Here is a 20,637-nt window from a genome sequence, read left to right as displayed (position 1 = left end):
ATTATTATTTTGTGCAAGTTCTCTGTGTTTCTGTGTTTAAAATAGACAAGCCAAAGTACGTCCTGCAATTCAGGTCTATGCTATGTGGCGATATTGAGAGAACAGCTCCTCCAAATCGTGTTTCTGAAATCCAAATGCACCTCCAATGTGTGACAATTACTGGGAAAAGGCACACTTGTATCATCTGGGCAACTGGGAACAAAAAGGCTAAGCTATGCCCAGGTAAGGAGCAGACAGAAGCAGCGGATGTGGCACTAGAGAACAGCCACCGAAACACCACCACACATGTAACAAAACACCCACCAAAAAGGATCTACACTAATGAGCTTCTACACTAACAGTGACTGCAGATGTGTAACAGGCTGTTTTGAGTTATCTGATTTTCCAAGGTAAGGTGTAGTGCAAATCAAATGATTTCTCCTGTCATATATTGTCTTAAGGGTGTTATCACACTGCAGTTTGCTTGCGCACAGACAGGTGGCGCTGTGAACTACAGCATGGCAAATAGCTCTCCCCACCAAGAAAAGGATCCGCAATGGCAAAGCGTGAGGAAGCATAATTCCATATGAGCTATGGAGGAACACTCGGGACAGAGCAGCTTCTCAGCAACTGCTCTCCATTCTTGCTTTGCTACCACTCTCAGCTGCTGTGGATTGTGGGGCAAGTTGTACAGTAGCAGCCGATGAGGTAGCAGGGGTGGATCTCCATTGGTCTCTTGCAGTTGCTTACTGAGAAGGGGTGGTTGGTTGACAAGATGTAACCTGGGGAGGCAGGGCAGGATGTTTGCGAGGTCTAAGGGATGTAGTGATAAGCAAGGTTGGCAAGCAATGTGAGCAGGGGTGCAGCCCCAATTTTTCAAAAGTGTCATTTGTTTAAATGATGCTTATGCCTATTGTACACCACCCTGGTTTAGAAGTGCTTTAGGTCCATCCAGTTTTCCATGCCTCACTGTGTGTGTGCTATAATAACGCCAGGAAACTGTTTTGAGCGCAAGTGCTGCAGGTTCAAATACCACTCATACTGCCAAAATGTATTATTAGAGCCACTATAATGTCACACTTCAGAGTGCAATACTAGGGCCTGGGAGTTCAATACCCAAATCGGCCAGGAATCTCAGCATATCTGAGCCTAGCCCACCTCACAGGGTTGTTGTGAGGGTAAAATGGATGGGTAGAGAGAGAGAACCTCAATCACCTTGGAGAGAAAAAGGTAGGATAAAAGTGTACTAAATAATCACAATACAATAAAACAAATAGCTTTTATTTAAACACGTAGCACACACAGATGTCAAGACCCCACAAAACAACAACACAAGTTTCAAAGCAAATGAAAGGAAGGCAATTTCACACATTAAAATACCCCCCTCCCAATAGCCTACTATTTACACAAAAGTTGCAGTTGGGAGCAAAACCAAGAGAAAGCCACGAGAATCTAACCATCAGCATACTCTCATCTTTACCGGTTGATCACTCCAGAAAAGGTAGCAAAGTCAAAATAGGGAGGGGAGGGGAAAAACAACTCTGACCAACTTCTTCCTTCTCCATCCTGAGGGTCAGCCATTTTCTCCAAGGCTGAGAAAGGATGCAAACTCCAGCTCCATTCATGGTCCCCAAAAGGCTACTTGTTGCTGCTTTGGGCTTCCCATTTCCCAAACTTGCTTTGCGAGGCCTTGTGAGACATGAAGCTAATGGGAACCTGGGTCTTTAAAACAACACAAGGGGCAGCAGGGAAATATACCAATTTGCTGGATTAAAATCTGCAGGAAGCTGTCACCCAATGCGATGAGCCAACATAGGGTGTGATCAAACCAGGCCGGGAGGCTTTTCTGCTGCTATGGTGAAGGTGGAGGTGACAGACGCCCTCACAAATGCAACCTGACTGGCGAGTTGTGCTTTAAAGCCATCTGGCATGCCCAGAACAGTCACCACTCAGAAGCAACTCCTATTTGCTTGTTGATACAAAGCCATTTTGCTGCCAAGCCACAGGACGGCTAAAGTTCACTGTCTTCTAAGCGAGGCAGGCCTCGGGCCTTGCCTCAATTCCTGGGCTTCTTTACACAGGCTGAGGCTTACTCAACAGCCCAACTTTTGTACCTCAACGGAGCCCCTCAAATTTTTTGGGTGGGGAGGGCATGTCTGTATGACAGAACCAACTTGGGGGGGGGGAACCAGGCTTAATTCACCATGGCTTCCCTCAAAGAGTTGTAATCAGGAGGGAGCAAAGGAGTTGTTGTTGTTTTTATTTAACATTCAGCAACTTAAAAATCCCCTGAAAACCATGGTCCATGAAGCCATGATAGTGAGTCCACTCTACCTTTGGTTTAGAAGTGGGCTGCCCAACCAGCTCAATCCCTTTTCATTCCAGACATATAGTGTTGAATGCCATGACCCCCTATGTTAGCAAAAGGCTCTACTTAAACCATGTAATATATGCTAGTCAGGAAAATAGTTTCAAAGGGCCATTGGTGTGGGAAGCGCCATCCCTGCGACCCACCAACTTCCTCATGCCAGAAGCCACCTCTCAGGGAAGAAAGCTGTGGAATTGGGATGGGGTGTCTCTCAGGTGGTCCGAAAAGCACCCATTGACACCAACGTTTCCCCACATCTAAAGACGAACACGATCCGTTATGTGTTTCTGACCTACATGAAGCAGAGTAGCATGGTGGACGTTGGGTACCAGAAGAAGAAAAAGAGGAGTTTGCCTGGAGCATCACTTTCCCCCTTGGAGGTTACCAGAGACTATTTGGCCTTCCTTGTTCCCCTTTCACTTCCTTGTTGCAGTCTTTGCAGGCTAGATGTTCTGGCAGCAAGGGGCTTGCCGGCCCTCCTGGTGGGTAGGCAGGACCTTGATCGGCTCGATGGTGCTGCTGGCGCTGAACTCCGTCTCCGGCTGCCCACCAGCAATCTGCCTCTGGGACACGATCCGGTAGATTTCTGGAGAGCAAAAAGCGGAGAAGATGAAGTCATGCAGACAGATGATGCTAGTGCAGTGATGGGGGATGGTGTGTTTTGGAGAGCAGAAGAACAGCTTATTTCTTAGGTAAGAAGCAATAGGTCGCTGTTGTAGGTCCATTTAAAAAAAACCAAAAACCTGCAAATATTCCCAGTTGGTGTAATACCTTTGCTGGGACCAGCCCATATGTCACAGAAGTATTTGAAGTTTTCAAGTGCTCCAGAATTCTCCACCAGGCAAGCAGTTGCACAAGCCAGTTTATCTGCGAGTTCACCCTACCCCACATAACGGCTTACCTGTTAGGATGTTGTGAAAGGCAGTCTCAACGTTGGTGGAATCCAGAGCTGACGTCTCTATGAATGACAAGCCATTCTTTTCTGTGGGAACATAAGAACATGAGAAAGGCGTGCTGGATTGTTGGGGTTGGCCAACTAGGATGGAAATGCATTCTGCACATCCCAACAATAGACATTTTGAGGCTTCACATTAGCAAGCAGATTCAGGGCTCAGCTCCCCAGAATATCCAGATGTATGAAGACAGAGGGATTGTAACTATAGCAGCTGCCTCTTGAGGAAATCAAGACTGTTGCTCTGTTGACAACGCGTAACCGCAACAACCCATATCTACCCTTCATTTCTTTATAATGAGGGCTACTTGGGTTCCACAATGCCACACGGGCACAGCAAAAGTTTGAAATTTAGAATCTGGTTCAGAAGTGGCATCCCAAGAAAGCCAGCCTTATTTTGTTTTTCTTAAGAAAAATTAAATTCAAGGTTCTAGTCCCTGCAGCTGTAACACAGTGAGCGGGGAACATGTAGCTCTCCAAATATTTTTTGGAAACAATTCTGGGGCTGGTGGGAGCTTGAGTCCAACGAACCCTGGAGGGCACCAGGTTGGTGAAAGCCATTATGTACAAAACAGAAACGAATAAAAACACAGATATACACAGTGCCTTGTGCAGAGTCTAGGGAGGTGGCCCTGGAGACCCTCCATCACCAGGGCAAGTAAAAGGAGGAGGCGGAAGGAATGGGGCAGAGGGGTACCTGCAAAGCTCTTGGCCTCATCGGTGGGCACTGCCCGCAGATGCCGCAAGTCGCTCTTGTTGCCCACCAGCATGATGACGATGTTGGCGTCAGCGTGGTCCTGCAGCTCCTTGAGCCAGCGCTCTGCGTTCTCATAGGTCAGGTACTTGGCGATGTCGTAAACAAGAAGTGCCCCAACTGCCCCCCGGTAGTAACTGCAGTGGGATCAGAAGGTGGAAGGGGAAGGGGGAGGTAAAAACTAAGCTTGCTGCACAACACTGAATGCCACCCCCCCACCCGTCGTAAAAAATAACCATCCATTACCAATTTCACTTTCCAAAAAACTGCATAGCCCATTAAATTCATTTTATTTATTTCTTTCGTAACATTAATATATTGCTTGACTGTAGGAAAGAAAACCTCCAAGCGGTTTACAAAAAGAACAGGACAGCAAAAATATCAATACGAACAGTTAAAATCAACTATTCAAAGAACAATTAAAACCAGTGACATACTGAAAACAGATTAAAACGCACGTGGATAGGCCGGCCTAAACAAAAATGTTTTTAGCAGGCACAGAAAAGAGAACAGCAAAGGTGGTTGCAGTGAGTTTCAAAGTGAGATTTCTTACAAATGTGGAATGAGTTTTATGTTTTGGACTACAACTCACATCAGCTCCAGCCAGCCAAGTCATGATGGGAGTTGTTCTCAAACATCCAGAGAAAACCACATAGGCAAAGGCTGTTCTTGAACCTTTTCACCAAGCCCAAGACTTTCAGTGCTTGATTTCATGTCCACTAGCAGCTGGCACCAGAAACTGTGCAGCTGACAGTTGTTTTAAGCTTGGAAGCTTTTGCCTACTTGTAATAAAACACCTTCCTTAAGTAAATGAGGATTGCCTTTTTGTCCCTGCAAAACCTCTGCCCTTCTCACAGTCACAGAAGCCAAAGAGAAATCTTTTCAGAGCAAGGAAGGCGATTTTGAAAAACCCATTCCAAACTTAGAATTGTCTTGGCAAGTGACAATCTCGTGATGGTGGGGAAACACTCTGCTCTGCTCCTGGGATATCATGGGTTGGCAATGAATAAAGTTCATCCATGCTGTCTAATACCCACATGAAACCACTGGGAGGAGTCACAGGACTGAGAATACACTAAGAAAATCTAGCTCTGACTTTCCTTTCTATCAGACCCTGATGGTGGCTTTGGATTCCTTGGAACAGGCGTCTGAAGTTTAAAAAGGGCTAATAAATTGAAGCTTTGTCCAGACAAAATTAAGGAGCATTTGCCAAATTGTTGATCAATTGCGGGGTGGGGAGTCTTGCATCCAACCTTTACTGCATGTGGTTGGAATCTTTTTTAACCTACTTTTTATCTACCTTAAGAACTAAGTTCACAGCACCTTCAGGGACCTCACACAGTGTGCACAAGGATCCCACACCCCTCTGTGGAAGTTCATCCTTGATCACATGCCATGTCCACAACACAAGACCCCATTTCCCACTCCCATTCCAATTGGACAACAGTATGGTCTGCACACAGCCCCCACCCCACAATTCCTTTCTGATTGGATGCCAGCTGACTGCCCTTGAAAACAACCAAGAAATTGCAAGTAGTTCCAAACCTGGTGGTGACCAGATTGCCAACTAGAACTGGCCTCCTCAGACATGGGGCACCTAAGTAAATTTAGCCCCTACATGGATAGATATAGATATAGATATAGATATAGATGATGTAGATGCTATAGATATAGATATAGATGATGTAGATGATATAGATATAGATATAGATGATATAGATATAGATGATATAGATATAGATGATATAGATATAGATATAGATGATACAAATACAGATACAGATACAGATACAGATACAGATACAGATACAGATACAGATACAGATATAGATATAGATATAGATATAGATATAATCTGGGTGGCCCTTTGGGAATGTTTTCTGGACAGAGACAACTTAGCCACTGTACTCCATGCTCTGGTAACTTTCAGGTTAGATTGTTACAAAGAGGTCTATGTGGGACTGCCCTTGAAGACAGATTGTGGTCCAAAATGCAGCAGCCAGATTAGCGGCTGGGGTTCCATTTAGATCACAGCTGCTTTAAAACAGCTGCGCTGGTTGCCAGTTCATTTCCAGGCCCAATACAAGATGTTCAGGCCCCAAATAACTGAGATAGTCTCCATCCCTCCAGACCCTCCAGGGTGTTAAGACCAGTAGACGAGGTCTTATTGTAGTTCCACTGTAGTTCTACCAAAGAAGCTTGGGATGGTGGAGGCTCAGGACAGGGTCTTCTCTGTGGCAGCTCTTAAACTGTGGAACTCCCTCCACACAGGAGAATGGGCCTGGCACCTTCAGCATTTGCCGGAAGCTATGCGGTGAAGATGCAACTCTTCACCCTGGGCTTTGGCACCTGAGATGTGCATTTTAAGGACCGTTCCTATTTCTGTGATTCTAAGTTGTTAAATTTAGACTGTTTCCAATGTTGTAATTGTCATAACCTGCCCTGGGACCTGAGGGTTAAGGGCGGGTAAACAACAATAGCAGCAGCAACAACAACCTCCTTAGCTGTCTCGCTGCTAGTATATTAAGAGCCACACTAACCTACATCTAAGGGCCAGTTTGAGGTCTTTGCCTGGCTGCAGAGGTAACAAAAGGACCCATTTCTCCCACATGAACCTGCCTGCTTATTAGGGGATGCTCTGGGTGCCACCCACAGTTTATCAGGGGTCTACTGTCGGGTGGGGGGGAGAGTATTTTTTGGAGAGGGAGCTGCACTCCGTGAACTCCTTCCTGCTCACCAGGCATGCTCACTGCTGTCTTTTAGGCTCCTGGTGAAATCCACCTTGTTCTTTAATGGCACAATTCATTGCTTTTATGACTTCTGATTTCCCTTGCCGAATTAGTTATTTAATCTTCCAAGCCATTTTTAGTTGGGGGGGGGGGTTTAAAAGAGAAATTGGGTTTTTCCATTTAGCCATCTTGAGGTGCCAGCATTAAAGCAGGACAGAAATTTAGACATCAATAAAGTAAGTATAATTTAGCTTTTCCTGGCCTACTTTCCGCTGCCCATTATCAGAATTCCCCTAGTCCACAACTGTATTTACAAAGCAAAGAACAGCAGCATTGGAAGCTCTTTAACAGTGGTCTGAATAGGACCCCAAAGTTGTAATGTCTGCATTGGTCCAAACTGCATTTTTATTGAATAGCCTGAAAAGCGTGGCTATGGGATTTCGCCAAGAAGACTGCACTTTGGGGTTTCCCACTGCAACATGAGAAGGCAAGGCAGTACTTACGCAGAAGTAATGGCACGGTAACGCTCCTGCCCGGCGGTATCCCAGATCTGGGCCTTCACTGTCTTGTTATCCACTTGGATGCTTCGTGTGGCAAATTCCACCCCAATGGTGCTTTTGCTCTCCAGGTTGAACTCATTTCGGGTGAACCGAGAAAGGAGGTTGCTTTTCCCTACTCCCGAGTCTCCGATGAGGACAACTGCAAAGAAGCAACAAGGTAACAAATAGGGAGAAGACAATTAAGCATCAGAATGCGAATGGCAGAGGGAAGGGAAATGGCAAAATGTTGTTCCAAAGGTTCAAGGCTAGAAACAGAAGGATAAGGCAAAAGGTTTGACACTCGGTTCTGCAGAATGTGTAGAAGTCTTTCCTGGACTGTACTATTTTGGGTTACTGGGGAGGGGGTGTGTTACACGTTTGGATGCTCCCACATCTAACATACTGCTTTGAACATTTGTGGGGTGGGGGAAGCAACCAGCATATTTTGCAGAACTCTTTCTCTCAAACATGCAGAACTGTTATTATCAATTTACGATGGGGTGGAAGGTTCACAGGCTATGAAGGACTTGCTCATAATTTATTGACAGCTGCACAAATTATGATAGCTAGGAAGTGGAAGGGGCAAGCAGAATATAAAATGGACGCATGGTATAAAGAGGTGTGAGATATAGCTATTAATGATAAACTAACATGTGCCATTAAAGTAAGACGGGGAATATGCAGGAGTAATGATTTTGATGAGATATGGAGGGTGTTCGTAGAATTTGTGCTGTTAAAACAGAAAGGGGTCAAACCATCGCAAGAGGTGTTAAAATTTTGGGAGGTTGGATAGCTAGAACAGTGGGTAGGGTGCACATTTTTATTCTTATTTATTTATGATTATTACTTTGTCAACAAACAAACAAACAAACATGCAAAACAGAATCACAAAGTGTAACTTAAAGCCTCTTTAAAGTCCAACCCACAGGAACCCCAGGATTGTCAGTCAACAGGAAATGGTAGCACACAACCCCAAATCTCCTAACCACAGACTTCTTCCTAATCACCAACATAATTAGGCAGTGATGCACTGGAAAGAGTTTCTGATTAAGGCTTCCTGTCCTCAAAGTTGGCAGCACCTAGGCTTGCTATACGTCAGGAAAATTCCTGACATGCCCTATTTTTAAAAAATGGTGTAAAAATTGTGTCGGGGATTTTGCCAAATCGGCAAAATGTCAGGAAAAACCTGAATGTATGGCAACGCAATGGAAAAAGCAGTGGAAACAGCTCCAAAAGCTTAAAATCACTATCAACAACTTTGTGGGTGTCAGGATTTTTACCTTTTGAAATATGGCAACCCTAGCAGCACTACAACACCAGGAAGAAGATGGACTCAAGAGGGTCCTAGTCCTCAGTGAGGTTGCAAACCCAACGGTGGCCACATCCACACCATACATTTGAAGCACTGTGATACCACTTTAAACACTCACGGCTTTCCCCCAAAGAATTATGGAAGCTGTAGTTTGTTAGGCTGCTGAGGGTTGTTAGGAAACCCCTATCCCTCTCACGGAGCTACAGTTTCCAGAATGATTGTAACAATAATTCCCTCTTCCCACGGAACGTCCACACATCCCCCAGTTTATTTGTTGTTCTGTGATGCTTCCTGAATGATACCGCATTATTGTTGTCTGGAGAGGCACTTTGGTGCTGTAGTGCACAACAGAAGTAGGACCAAAAAACCCCCAACACATTTGTGCTTAGAAAAGTTATGACTCCCTTCTGAAGAAAAGCTGCAAAATTTGGGACTTCTTGGTTTAGGGAAAAGGTGAGTTAAGAGGTGGCCTAACAGAATTGTAAACAATTCCTCATTGAATGGAGAAAGTGGATGAAGTTTTCCTCCTTCTCTCATATACAGTGGTACCTCGGGTTAAGAACTTAATTTGTTCCGGAGGTCCTGAAACTGTTCTTAATCTGAAGCACCTTAACTTAACCTGAAACTGTTCTTAATCTGAAGCACCACTTTAGCTAATGGGGCCTCCTGCTGCCACCGCGCCGCCAAAGCACGATTTCTGTTCTCATCCTGAAGCAAAGTTCTTAACCTGAGGTATTATTTCTGGGTTAGCGGAGTCTGTAACCTGAAGCGTATGTAACCTGAAGCGTATGTAACCTGAAGCGTATGTAACCGTACCACTGTACATGAAGCTGTATGTTGGAAGATTCAGGGCGGATAAAAGAAAGCTCTTTATGCACTGGTGGAGGAAGGCGGGTGCGGGGGGTGTGGTGCACACTGGGTGTCAGCCATGAGGGCAGGTGACATTGCCGCGCCACCTCCCCCTTGCTGTGCGGGCGGTGCCCCGGACACTAGCTGCACGGGCGGCGGACCGCTAGGGATGATGTTGCCACGGGCGGCTAGTGGCGCCTCTCAACACTTGTTGCGTGGCTAGCAGCGCCCCTCCCAACGCTTGCTGTGTGGGCGGAAAGCGGCCCCCCCACTTGCAGTGCGGGCGGCTAGCCCCGCCCCCGCACCACTCCAGGTGCCGGGGCAGGTAGCTCCGCGCCTGTTTTTATGTAGCATGTTGTTAAACTATGGAATTCCCTCCCACTGGAGGGAGTGGTGGCCACCAACCTGAGATGGCTTTAAAAGAGGATTGAGCAAATTCATGGAAGAGAGAGCTCTTGGCAGCCACTAGCCATGATGGCTGTGCTGAGTGTCTCCACAGCTGGAGGCAATGATGCTTCTGAATACCAGTTGCTGGGAAGGACAGGAGGGGAGAGGGCTCTTGTGCTTGGGTCTTGCTTGCTGGATTCCCACAGGCATCTAGTTGGCCACTGTGAGAACAGGGTGTGGGACTAGATGGGCCATTGGCCTGATCCAGCAGGCTCGTCTTATGATTTCAGCAGGACATGTAGCGACTGGAAATAAAACAGTTCGTGTCTGCCTCAAAACGTTTGCAAGTGCAAACCGTGTTAGTAGTGGGATGGCCTATATAACAACCCTAATGAGCACAAGCAGGATAAAATGGACATCATTCTGGACGGGTTCTTTAGGCCCAGAGAACCAAGGCCTACCTTGGCGGAGAATGAAGCACACCTGCTTTCCCCTGAGCTGAAATGCTGCTTCACAAGCCCATCCAGGTAAAAATGCTACGAAACAGGAATGACTGGATTCCTGTCCCCCCCACCCCACCCGCCCTCCACGCAAAGTGAGCCAACCCAGGGAGAAACCAGGCAGTCAATGCCTCCCCTTCACATGCCTGATTTGGAAGCCCTTCCTGTCCCACTGCCAACCACCAGCTACCTATCCCTGTTCCTCAGAATACAAAAGGACTGTTTGTGAACCCTTCTCTGGGTGTGGAACATGAGCAAGTGAAGGTGAAAGGGTTTTTTAAATTATTATTAAAAAAAGAGGTGTGTAGCAACACAAGCCGTCATTCCGGCTTTTTCAAAGAAAAGGAAGCAGAGTCATCAGAAGCGAAATCCAGTGACTTCAGTCCATGAGCAATCGTTGACTCATTTGGATGAAATTCCTCTTCCCACAAGAGCTTCAAGGCTAGCAGCAAGATGTAAGCAGGGAGTGCCTCAGCTGCTCAGCCTATAAGTGGTCTTGGGTCTGGCTTCACCCACAGAGACCCTCCAGAACTGGGATACCCTGCTCCCCCTGGGTTTTTACATTCTGCAACATGTCACTGATGCAATAATAGAGTGCTGGTGGTCTATTTATCCTGGATCATCCACACATCATTGTGAACTATTCTGGAAATTGTAGCTCTGGGAGGGGGCAGTGTTAGATATATTAGCTAATTACCAAATGGCACCTTAAACCTATGTTACGGTCACCACCCCCCATGTTTCATTTTTTTTTTTCCATTTCATTTTATTTCTATATTGCTTTATATTTCAGAGAAAAAAATCTCAAAGCGGTTTACAACACATTAAAACATCAAATAAAACAATCCAGAATAAAATAGTGACAAGATCAGCCGGCTGGTGCACAGCAGCGTCTTTTGATGCTGGGGCGCGCAGGGGTGCGTGCAACAGCAGAAAACATTGCTGCAGAGCAGCCAGATGCTGGAGATGTCAGTCACCAAACCTGGTGGCATTGCATCTTCACTTGGTCGCAGTGGAACCCGCGCAGGCTGCAAAACGCGCTAGGCACCTGGGGAATTTCAATCATTGGGAGGAGAATCAGGGGTCCCCTAACAACTCTCAGCACCCTTAACAAATTATACCTCCTAGAATTATAGTGCTTTAAATGTATTGTACAGATGGGGCCTTAGTCTGCTCCAAAACAGTATTAGAAGCAAGGACTGCATATGAATGCACAATAAAATGGGTATCTGGATGGATATCTGGATGGGCTATCAGTATTTGGATCTAAAAGCATCCTAACAGAATAACATTGGCTAAGATAGCCTTACTCATCAACCCCCAACTAACACCATTTTGAATACATCATCCACCAGCCCCAGGTCTAATGTGAGTCTTGTAGTCCAAAACATTTGGCTGGCAAAGGCTGGTTTTAGAGCACTGCATTTGAGGTGAACATAATCAAGCGACGCAGGAATTTCTCCTGTAAACTTGATGGCTCAGAGTGATATACTGATGTTTTCAAAGAACAAACCGATTTACACACGCAAGTCAGAGTGCCAGCCTGTCTGTGGCTAGCCTGCAAAGCTCACTGGCTGACCTTGGGTCAGTCATGCCTTTCAGCTTAACCAACCTCAAAGGGTTGTTGTGAGGATGACAAAGAGAGGTGAACAGCAATATCCTGCTTGAGAGAAAGGCAGGATATTAAAAGTGGGAAACTAAGTAAAACCAATGGCAGCCGCTTTAGACTGCAACCATTTGAACCAACTTTAATTAAAAAAAACAAAAAAGTAGGGCTGGTTAAGGGTCCAGGCAACCTCCTTCCCCCATATTCCTTGTGCAGCTCCATTCAGGGCTGGCCCTACCATTAGACAGGGTGGGGAAATTGCCTCAGGTGGTGGATCCAGGAGAGGCAGTGATAGCAAAAACAAAACCCATGCCATTTTTCCTGAACCTCTTGCTGTTCCCCTTTGTTGGAGATCAAAGCCGTGGTGCTACAGCCACTAAAATAGCTCGCTGCCTCCAGGTGAGCTAGATCAGTCATTGCCAATTAGCTAAGTGCTGCAGACCTCCTGTTTTTCAAAAGCCAAGCCATGGACTTTTGAAAAAAAATGATATCTCTATGGTAGTTTTGGTTATGTGAATGGTGCCATGGACCCCCAAATTGGGAACCACTGCTCTAGAAGACTTCAGTGTTGAAGTAAGAACCAAATGAGGGGACACCATATTGTCCTCTGCCTCAGGTAACAAGTCTTAAGTCAGCCCAAACTCCAGCAACATCCATCACTCTCTGTCCCTCCTTCTTCAGATAACCTCATTTCCAACGCCCAAGAGTTACTAAGGAACCTGCCTCTGGAAGAATGGCTCTCATAATACAAAGCAAAGAGACATGTATTGTTATTCAGACATCTGGAAAGTGGCATTTCTGAGCTTCTGGCTTTAATATTCCCAAGGTAGCTCATGATGATGCTTGGGCTTGTGCAGCAGAGGGGGCTGGAAGTGTTTCATCATTGGTCCCTCCCTAATCTTCACAACAGCCCTATAAAGTAGGCCAGTACAGTTATTCCAAGTTTGCAGATGGAGGCGGTGGCAGTGGCGGCAGGGTTGGCCCAGTCTTAAACTGCTTTGAGTGTGCTTTTTCTCACAGTCCACAATATATAAAAATATTTTTATGAAATATTTTTCGGCCTGTAGAAAACTATAGGATGCCCACACCTCCCTGACACACACACACACACACACACACACACACACACACACACGATGTACAGAATCTGACTGGACTGAGGTTCAATCTTATTTCAGCAATGGTCCTGTGCTATACCTCAGGGCAGCAGGGGCCACAGAGCTTGTTAACTTAGGAGACTCAGGAGGAATGGGAGCAGGGGATGAGGGGCTTCTTCCAGGGCCCTCCCTGCTCTCTGCATCTCTTGCCTGAGACACCTTGCCTGATTTTGCCTAATGGTAGAGCTGGCCCCTGGGAGGAGGAGGGAGAGTTGAAGGTCAAGACAATGTAAAATTAAACAAACCAGCTTTCAAAGGCGGCTTGCCAGGCAGGGCTATCTAGCAGCAAGGCCAGAGAAACTTTCCAAACTTGTTTCGAAAAATAAGACTTAGACAAACCAATAAAGTACAGTTCTATGGGCCAATTTGGTTTTTCAGTTTCATTAGACACCCCTGCAACCCTCAGTTCAAATTCCTGGGTTTTTAAAACCCAGGGAAGAGAGATCTCAGGTGTTTTGTTGAGATTCATAGACACAGCACAAGCCTTGCCAAACCTGAATTTCACCACGTCCTACCATTTCCCCAGACGTGTGTCAGGTCCCTTTTGCATCATTAAAAAAAAGAACACTTAAGCTACAGTTTTAGCATCAATTTTAAAGGGCAGGGAGCAGAATGCAACTCAGGCCCTTAGTTCCCCCCAGTGTCACATTTCCCCAATATTTGGCTAAGCTGCCACCCTGGGCTCCTTTAGGAGGAAGGGCAGAATAGGAAGATGAAAAACAAAAAGCAAAGTTCTCCCTAATTTCTTCAAACAAAATGTACCACAAATGATTACTCAAAACGTCTGGAGGGCCTAAATTATCAGCAGAGAACACCTGGCCCCAAAACAGAGTCCCATTAACACCTTGGGACATTATTCCTAAAGTAAGTTAAATAATAAAATTTAGAACAGGGAGCAGCAGAGAGACCCACAGTTGGGGCAAAGAATTGTCAGCTGTTGTATGAATCCTGGTTGCAGGGAGGGGAGGAAAGAAACTGGGCTGAAATATGGAACAGCCACCTTTGTTTCTTCCCCACAGCCCTGCAGGGTAGACCCACAAAAGCCCAATCTTTCCCCATTTTTACTGAGGTCCATTTAAACTTGATGTCTCTCTTAGACACCCAAGTTTAAATGTGTGTAAATAGAAAAATGAGGAAACATTGGATGTTTGTGGGGCCGCAGCACAGGGCTTATGGGGGGGGGATCAGAGGTGGCTGGAGTTACCCAACAACTTTTCATGAATGGGGCAGAGTTTTACATAGGTTCTACATTACTGTATGTGAGACATTTCATAGGCAAGTTGTGGGGTCTGCTCTCTCTTAGGGTAGAAGCAAATACATAAAATCTGCCTTTTGAGTACAAAATACACTTTTTGAAAGAAGAGTGGAGCAATATAAGAGTTTTAAAACAGCACACATCAGCAGCTAAGTAATGATGGTGTTTGGACAGAAGCTTTTCTCCTGTTAACACCCCCCACGCCCTAAAAAACAAAAGAATAAGAGTTTGCAACTCTTAGGAAGGCCAGGAAATTGAAAAAAAGAGGAAAAAACTTACTTTTGAAGAGGTAATCATATTCATCATCCTTGGCCCGCATAGTGACTTCAAGCTCCTGAGGAGTTCAGGTACCCCACAAGAAAGCAGGTGAGGACACACCTGTGCCTCTTTCCTCTGGGTCCAAAAGAAGCAGGTGATCTCACTACTCTGCGATTTCCTGGGTTTAACCAGCTTCAGGTACAGCAGTCAGGTAGCACAGCCTTAGGAAGCCATTCCCACTCTGCCATTGGTTGCTCTGCTGCTCTCTCCCTTCGTTCTGATTGGCCCAGTTTGGGGTTTGGATATGTACTCACTATGGACTGGCTGTCAAGGAGTACACCTGGCCCAGGTAGGTGGGTGGGGCATATATCTTTAACCAGAAAAAATTTTAAAGGGCTAGAACACATTTCCAATTTAGAAAAGCCAAAAACCACGGGTGGAGCTTAAAACGTTAATTTCTGCCAATTTGTAACCTGAATGCTCTGCTTCCTGGCTGACCCCACCTAGGCAAGGTGAGCAAGGGAGTGTGAGTTGGTGGTTTTCAACAAACAGGATGATTCATCTTAATTTGAATATATTGCACAGGCATCAGGAGGAAAAGTTTTTTTTTGTTTTAACCCAAACTATGCTGCCTCAAAACCCAGATTCTATCAACTGGCTGAATCATGCAAATGAAAAGCCCTTATTTGCAAACCTACTTCTGTTAAATGGGAGTTGTGAAAGGTGAAGGGAAGGACTTATTTGAAACGCTAAAGCCATAAATCAGCTTCTCTCCCTGCTTTCCCCTCCACGCCCTTCCATAAGAGCAGAAAGAGCTGGCTGGATCACACCACTGGCCACCATGTTCTCCCTGCATGTGCTGAAATTTGCAAGCAGTGAGAGTTGTGTTCAGATTCTGCTTATGGGCTTCCCAGTAAAGGCATTGGGTTGGCCCACTTTGAAGACAGAGTGCTGAACTAGATAGGCCAGTGGTTTTCAACTAGTGTGCTGTGGGACCTCGGGTGCCTTAAATGATAGCCAGGGGTGCTGCGGGCAATACTGGCCTCTGTCCCTCTTTCCTCCCCTCCCTCCTCTGATCCCCTCTTGCGTCTTCCTCCCAAAAGCTTTCACAGCTGTTTGTTGCAGCAGCCCTGGCCACAAGCTCTGCAGGCGAATGGTGCCTTTGGGGCTGGCCAGGGGATGCTTCCCAGGCCCCTGTGGGGCAATGTAAGGATGCACGTCTCTATGGGGTGGATGGGGCAGTTCAGAGACCAGGGGCTGCGGCTGCCTGAGGATTTGCAAGGAGAGGGGAAGCAGCTGAGGTCAAAAACCTCTGAGATACACTATTGGTTTGATCCTGTAGGGCTTTCCTTACATTCTCCCCCCCCCAATACATTTTTATTAGTTTTCAAGCCATTTAACCAATTCAACTCAATTTTAATACAATATTCCCTTAAATTTTTGACTTTCCATCCTTCCTTCCACGATGCTTCTATTCAAATCATTCATCTACTGCCATTAATGTAATATTTCATTAAAACACACATTGCTTTATCATTCCCATTCCTTTCAAGTCCTGCCTGCTATTTCATTTGACTTTAATATTTTCTCAGATAATCCGAAAAGGATCTCCATTCTTCTACAAGCGTTTCTTCATTTTGGTCTCTTATTTTGCTGTCATTTTTGCCGTAGTCCAATATTTTTGGATTCTTTGCCATAGTCCAATAATTTCAAAGTCCACTCCTCTTCTGTTGGAACTTCTTTTTCCTTCCATTTCTGTGTGAACATAATTCTGTCTGCAGTGGTAGCGAACATAAACAGTTTTAACCAACTCTTTGGAGGGACCCCTGTCCCTTTTATTTCCAAAAGAAACGCTTCAGGCTTTTGGGAGAAGACTATTCTAAACATCCTTTCTTACCCATTTCTTACAGAGGACAACCAAATGCCTTTGGGAAGCCCTAAAACTAAGGTTACCAGACGTCCCAGTTTCCTGGGGACAATCCCTGGATTTACAGATCAGTCCCCATACAAAATCCATTGAAGTTGAAAAGTGTCCCCGGATTCATTGAAAAAAATCTGGCAACTTTACCTAAAACAGAACCTGAGTGTGACAATGCTCTCACTACCTGCGCATCCCAGCAGGTGATATCTAGAAGCATTACTGCCTACAGCTGTAGGTCAGCAGCCATTGATAGCCTTATCTCCGCAGCCATAGAAACTTTAAAATTGGTATTGCTGGATTAGACCAAAGATCCAGCTAACCTTGAACTCTCTCCCCAACCAGCCAGATGTTTTTGGCAAGCCCAGTTGACAAGGCTTGGAGGGAGTAGCCATTCTTTGTTGTTTGTCTCCAGCATCTGCTAACCAGGGGGTAGACTGCTCCTGAACAGTTAGGCTCTACACGCAGCTCTCATGGCTCATCACAATTGGGAGACCAGTCCTCACAAGATTTGCTTATTCCCCACCAAAGACATAAAATTTAGTGACCCTATTATCACCAGTGCCAGTGTGGTGTAGTGGTTAAGAGCGGTAGTCTCGTAATCTGGGGAACCGGGTTCGAGTCTCCACTCCTCCACATGCAGCTGCTGGGTGACCTTGGGCCAGTCACACTTCTTTGAAGTCTCCCAGCCCCACTCACCTCACAGAGTGTTTGTTGTGGGGGAGGAAGGGAAAGGAGAATGTTAGCCGCTTTGAGACTCCTTAAAGGGAGTGAAAGGCGGGATATCAAATCCAAACTCTTCTTCTTCTTCTTCTTCTCTCTTGTTTTTATCAAAGGCAGGCCAACATGCTGGATTCCTTCCCCAAGGCCAACTCCACACTTGTGCATTGCAATCTGTGATGCACAAAAATGCACACACACAACCTATTTATTTGCACAGTGGGGAAAGGGGACTGGAGAATGCCTGTCTTGGGAAGAACTTTGTATGCAGTCTTTTCCAACCTGGTGCCCTCCGGATGTTTTGGACTGTAACTGGCATCATCTCCAGCTAGCGTGGCCGTTTGAGACTGCAGGTTTCATCAGCCCAGGCATCATACATGTGGGATATGTATCAGTCACTTTAATACAGTGGTACCTTGGTTTACGAACTTAATTCTGGAAGTCCATTCTTAAACCAAAGCGTTCTTAAACCAAGGCATGCTTTCCCATAGCAATTTACCCTCAAAAGGAAGCGAAACATGTTCTGCTTCCAAGGCAAAGTTCACGAACCAAAACATCTACTTCCAGGTTTGCAGCGTTCTTAATCCAAGTTGTTCATAAACTAAGCTGTTCTTAAACCAAGGTACCACTGTACAGTCTTGCTGGCTGTGACTGGTGGGAGTTGTAATCCCAACACGCCTGAAGGACACCAGGTTGGGGAGGGATACTTGTATGGTTTGCTATTTTTGTTGTGAGAGGGGAGTTGAATGTATTGTATTTCGCAGTTCTTATTTATAAGAACACTTACAGGGAAAGGCAGAAGACATATTTTAAATAAAGTTTAACATACACGCTTTTGGAAGCTCTTGCAGAGAAGATCTGCTTTCAAGATCTCTCTGGCCTGTCCCAAGTCTCTTATCAGGTGGGATCAATGTAACAACACCCTGACCTAGCATACGGTATATCTTCTGTCCACTAATTTAAGATGTCCAGGACTAGCTGGACCTGTTTGCTCCGTGATCAGCCAAACATTCCTCTTGCCCTGGATTCCAGGTAGTCTCTAGATTCCACTGAGGGAGCTTGAGAAACCTGCACTCTATATCTACAGCCCTCTATGTTATTGATCCACATCTCCCATTATCCCCAACCTTGCTGTTTTCAGCTGGTGGGACTTGAGAGTCCAGCAACATCTTGGGGGGGGGGGGTGATGGATTAAACCCTGTGGAGGCCCCTTGGCAGTCAAAATCTGGGCGGTGGCAGGCTTTGTGCGTACGCTGGAATAATATTGAACTAAGAAAGCTTGATTGTCGTTTTCTTTCAAGATCAGATCAATATTATTTTGATCCATTGTTGTGGGACCCCTAAAAAGTGTGGGGCCCATAGGCCAGTGCCTACTTTGCCTATTTGGTAATCCAGCCCGGCCCCTTTGGCTGCAGGAGAGAGAAGAAACGGAAGTTGAGGGACGCCTCCTGATGCGCTGCAGCTGTTCCCTACAATGAAATGGAAGGCTCAACATTTGTCAGGAACTTTTGGATGCTCAGCAGCCCTGTGTGGTTACAACAACCCTGTAAAGTAGGCCAGTGCTATTCACTCCCCAAATTGCAGCTGAATCCCTCACAGACTGGCATCCAACCTCTGCTTCAAAGCCTCCGAGGAAAGAGAGTCCACCACCGCCCAGAGAGTCTTACTATCAGAAAGTTCTTCCTAACGTTTAGTCCGAATCTCCTCTCCTGCCCTCCTCTCTGGAGCAGCAGAAAACAAGCTTGCTCCCTCTTGCAGCCCACAGATATTGAAAGATGGCTCTCCTCTCAGTCTCCTCTTCTCCAGGCTAAACATACCCAGCTGCCTCAACTGTTCCTCATCAGGCTTGGTTTTCAGCTCCTCCACACTCTTTCTCTGCCTTCCCCTTTTCTCTCCCCTCTCATCATTTACATTTACTAGGACATTCATAGCCCACTTTCCTCCCAGGAGCTCAAGGTGGCCTTCATAGATCTCCCTGCCACCAATTGTTATCTTCACAGCAGGCCTGCAAAGTGGGCTAGGCTGGCCCAAGGTCCACCAGGGAGCTTCATGGCTGAGTGGGGATTCAAACCCTGCTCTCCCAGGTCCTCCTAGTCCAGCCCTCCAACAGCTACACCTCTGCCTGGCTCCATTTTGCATCTCTCCAACTGCCCTACGACATCAGCCTTCTCCCCCTTCCTGGGGGTCTCTCTGGCTCCATGGAAGATTCCAACACCTTCCTCATGTTCTGCTCCTCTTCTGGGACAACTTGATGCTTGGAGGATCCTCCTATGGGTCTCCTCCCTCTCCAGGAAGGGCAGGGCTGTCCTAAGACGAGGCAGAGCAGCCCTTTTAACAGTTGGCAATGCTTGTCTTTCCATTGGGCTGGAGCTCTTGAACCCATAGCACTTGCGGCCTCCTTTGTCTCTCTGCCAGCCATTCATGCTCTGGGCTGCCTCTTTCCAGCTCTGGCGATGCCCTTTCAGGTCACTGAACTGCAGAGAGATGGAAAGAATTGGGCCAGACGCCCCTCCTCACACACAAACGCCCCCCAAGAATTGGGGCTGCCAGCTTCTGAGTCACTCTCTCTGCTCCTTTCTTCTAAGTTAAGGTGTTCAAGATGCCTGATCAGCCACAGCAACAGGCCTGCAAGGCCCAGAGCAGCGCATGGTGTCAGGTGAGCAAGTGGTCCTCCTTTTTGGGACAGAGGAGGGCAGGAATGGGCTAGGGGGGCAGCTAGTCAAAAGATGCACAGAGCCAGACGGCTGGATCCAACCCAAGGTCCATCTGAGCCAGTGTGTGGAAACCCAACCCTGCCAGCGACCACCCCGTTTTGTGGGGTCCAATGGAGGAAGCAGGGGGCTGGGCTGCGGGGCAAGGCGGGGGGGACAGTTGTCAGCGGGAGGGGCACCTTCCCTGGGGAGCCATGTTCTGGGGGCAGGAGGCCAGGATTGGCTCCCAAGGCCTGGGGTGTCCCTCCCCTGTAATAGGACTTGGAATCCAGGAGAAAACTCTTGGAATAGCCTTGTCAGGGGCTCAGGGACGAACTCACCTGTCCCCATGTCCTTCTCTTTGCAGATGTGCTGGGGTTCCACATCCCTTCCCTAGCGGTGAGTATTGGATAAAACGAGAGCAGGGAGTGGATCCCTCAGACTTGCCCCCCCGCTCAGTGCTGGATTTATGTATAGGCTAAGTAGTCTGAAGCTTAGGGCCTCTAAATCTAGGGGGCCTCATCAGGCCTTCTTCGTCCTGGCCAGGCCTTCAGCATCCAGACCAAGCCTTCTTCGTCCTGACCAGGCCTTCTTCGTCCTGCCCAGGCCATCTTCGTCCTGCCCAGGCCTTCTACGTCCTGCCCAGGCCTTCTTCGTCCTGCCC

General features: G+C 46.7%; 2 protein-coding genes across 10 annotated transcripts in view; one reads left to right on the top strand and one right to left on the bottom strand.

Moving 5' to 3' along the window:
* Nucleotides 1–1,244: 1,244 nt before the first annotated feature.
* On the bottom strand, nt 1,245–20,426 carry LOC308464750 (ras-related protein Rab-11A-like). 2 transcript variants are annotated; one of them, XM_080984330.1, is made up of 6 exons: nt 20,315–20,415; nt 14,667–15,015; nt 7,286–7,481; nt 3,997–4,190; nt 3,249–3,329; nt 1,245–2,933 (listed from the first exon to the last, which is right to left on the bottom strand). In XM_080984330.1, the coding sequence occupies exons 2-6, from the start codon at nt 14,704–14,706 to the stop codon at nt 2,791–2,793; spliced, it is 654 nt and encodes a 217-aa protein (XP_080840456.1). In that variant the 5' UTR covers nt 14,707–15,015; nt 20,315–20,415; the 3' UTR covers nt 1,245–2,790. The 2 variants fall into 2 exon arrangements, with proteins under 2 accessions (XP_080840456.1, XP_080840457.1); XM_080984331.1 differs by lacking the exon at nt 14,667–15,015 and having other exon boundaries at nt 20,315–20,426.
* LOC308464753 (uncharacterized protein) overlaps nt 17,382–20,637 on the top strand; it is a 29,782-nt gene continuing 26,526 nt past the window's right edge. For 2 of the 8 annotated variants that reach the window (XR_013980142.1, XM_080984342.1), the window contains exons 1-2: nt 19,954–20,043; nt 20,341–20,372. Coding sequence is in view for 1 of the 8 variants with exons in the window: in XM_080984342.1 (XP_080840468.1) it covers nt 20,010–20,043; nt 20,341–20,372 (66 nt within the window). In the remaining 7 variants the exon portion in view is untranslated. The other 6 variants (XM_080984352.1, XM_080984346.1, XR_013980141.1 and 3 more) reach the window with 5 other exon arrangements.

This window comes from Podarcis pityusensis (assembly GCF_964106645.2).
Source record: "Podarcis pityusensis genome assembly, chromosome: 16".
NCBI classification, from domain to species: Eukaryota; Metazoa; Chordata; class Lepidosauria; order Squamata; family Lacertidae; genus Podarcis; species Podarcis pityusensis.
Note: the sequence above shows the minus strand (reverse complement) of the source record. Positions and strands in the feature narration are given on the sequence as shown.

Bases quoted from the DNA above. Each gene is read 5' to 3' on its own strand.
- LOC308464750 (XM_080984330.1), bottom strand. From the start codon at position 14,706: ATGCGGGCCAAGGATGATGAATATGATTACCTCTTCAAAA. The intron at 7,482-14,666 runs GTAAGTTTTTTC...GCTTCTTTGCAG, and splicing joins ATATGATTACCTCTTCAAAA to TTGTCCTCATCGGAGACTCG. The intron at 4,191-7,285 runs GTAAGTACTGCC...ATCCCACTGCAG, and splicing joins TACCGTGCCATTACTTCTGC to TTACTACCGGGGGGCAGTTG.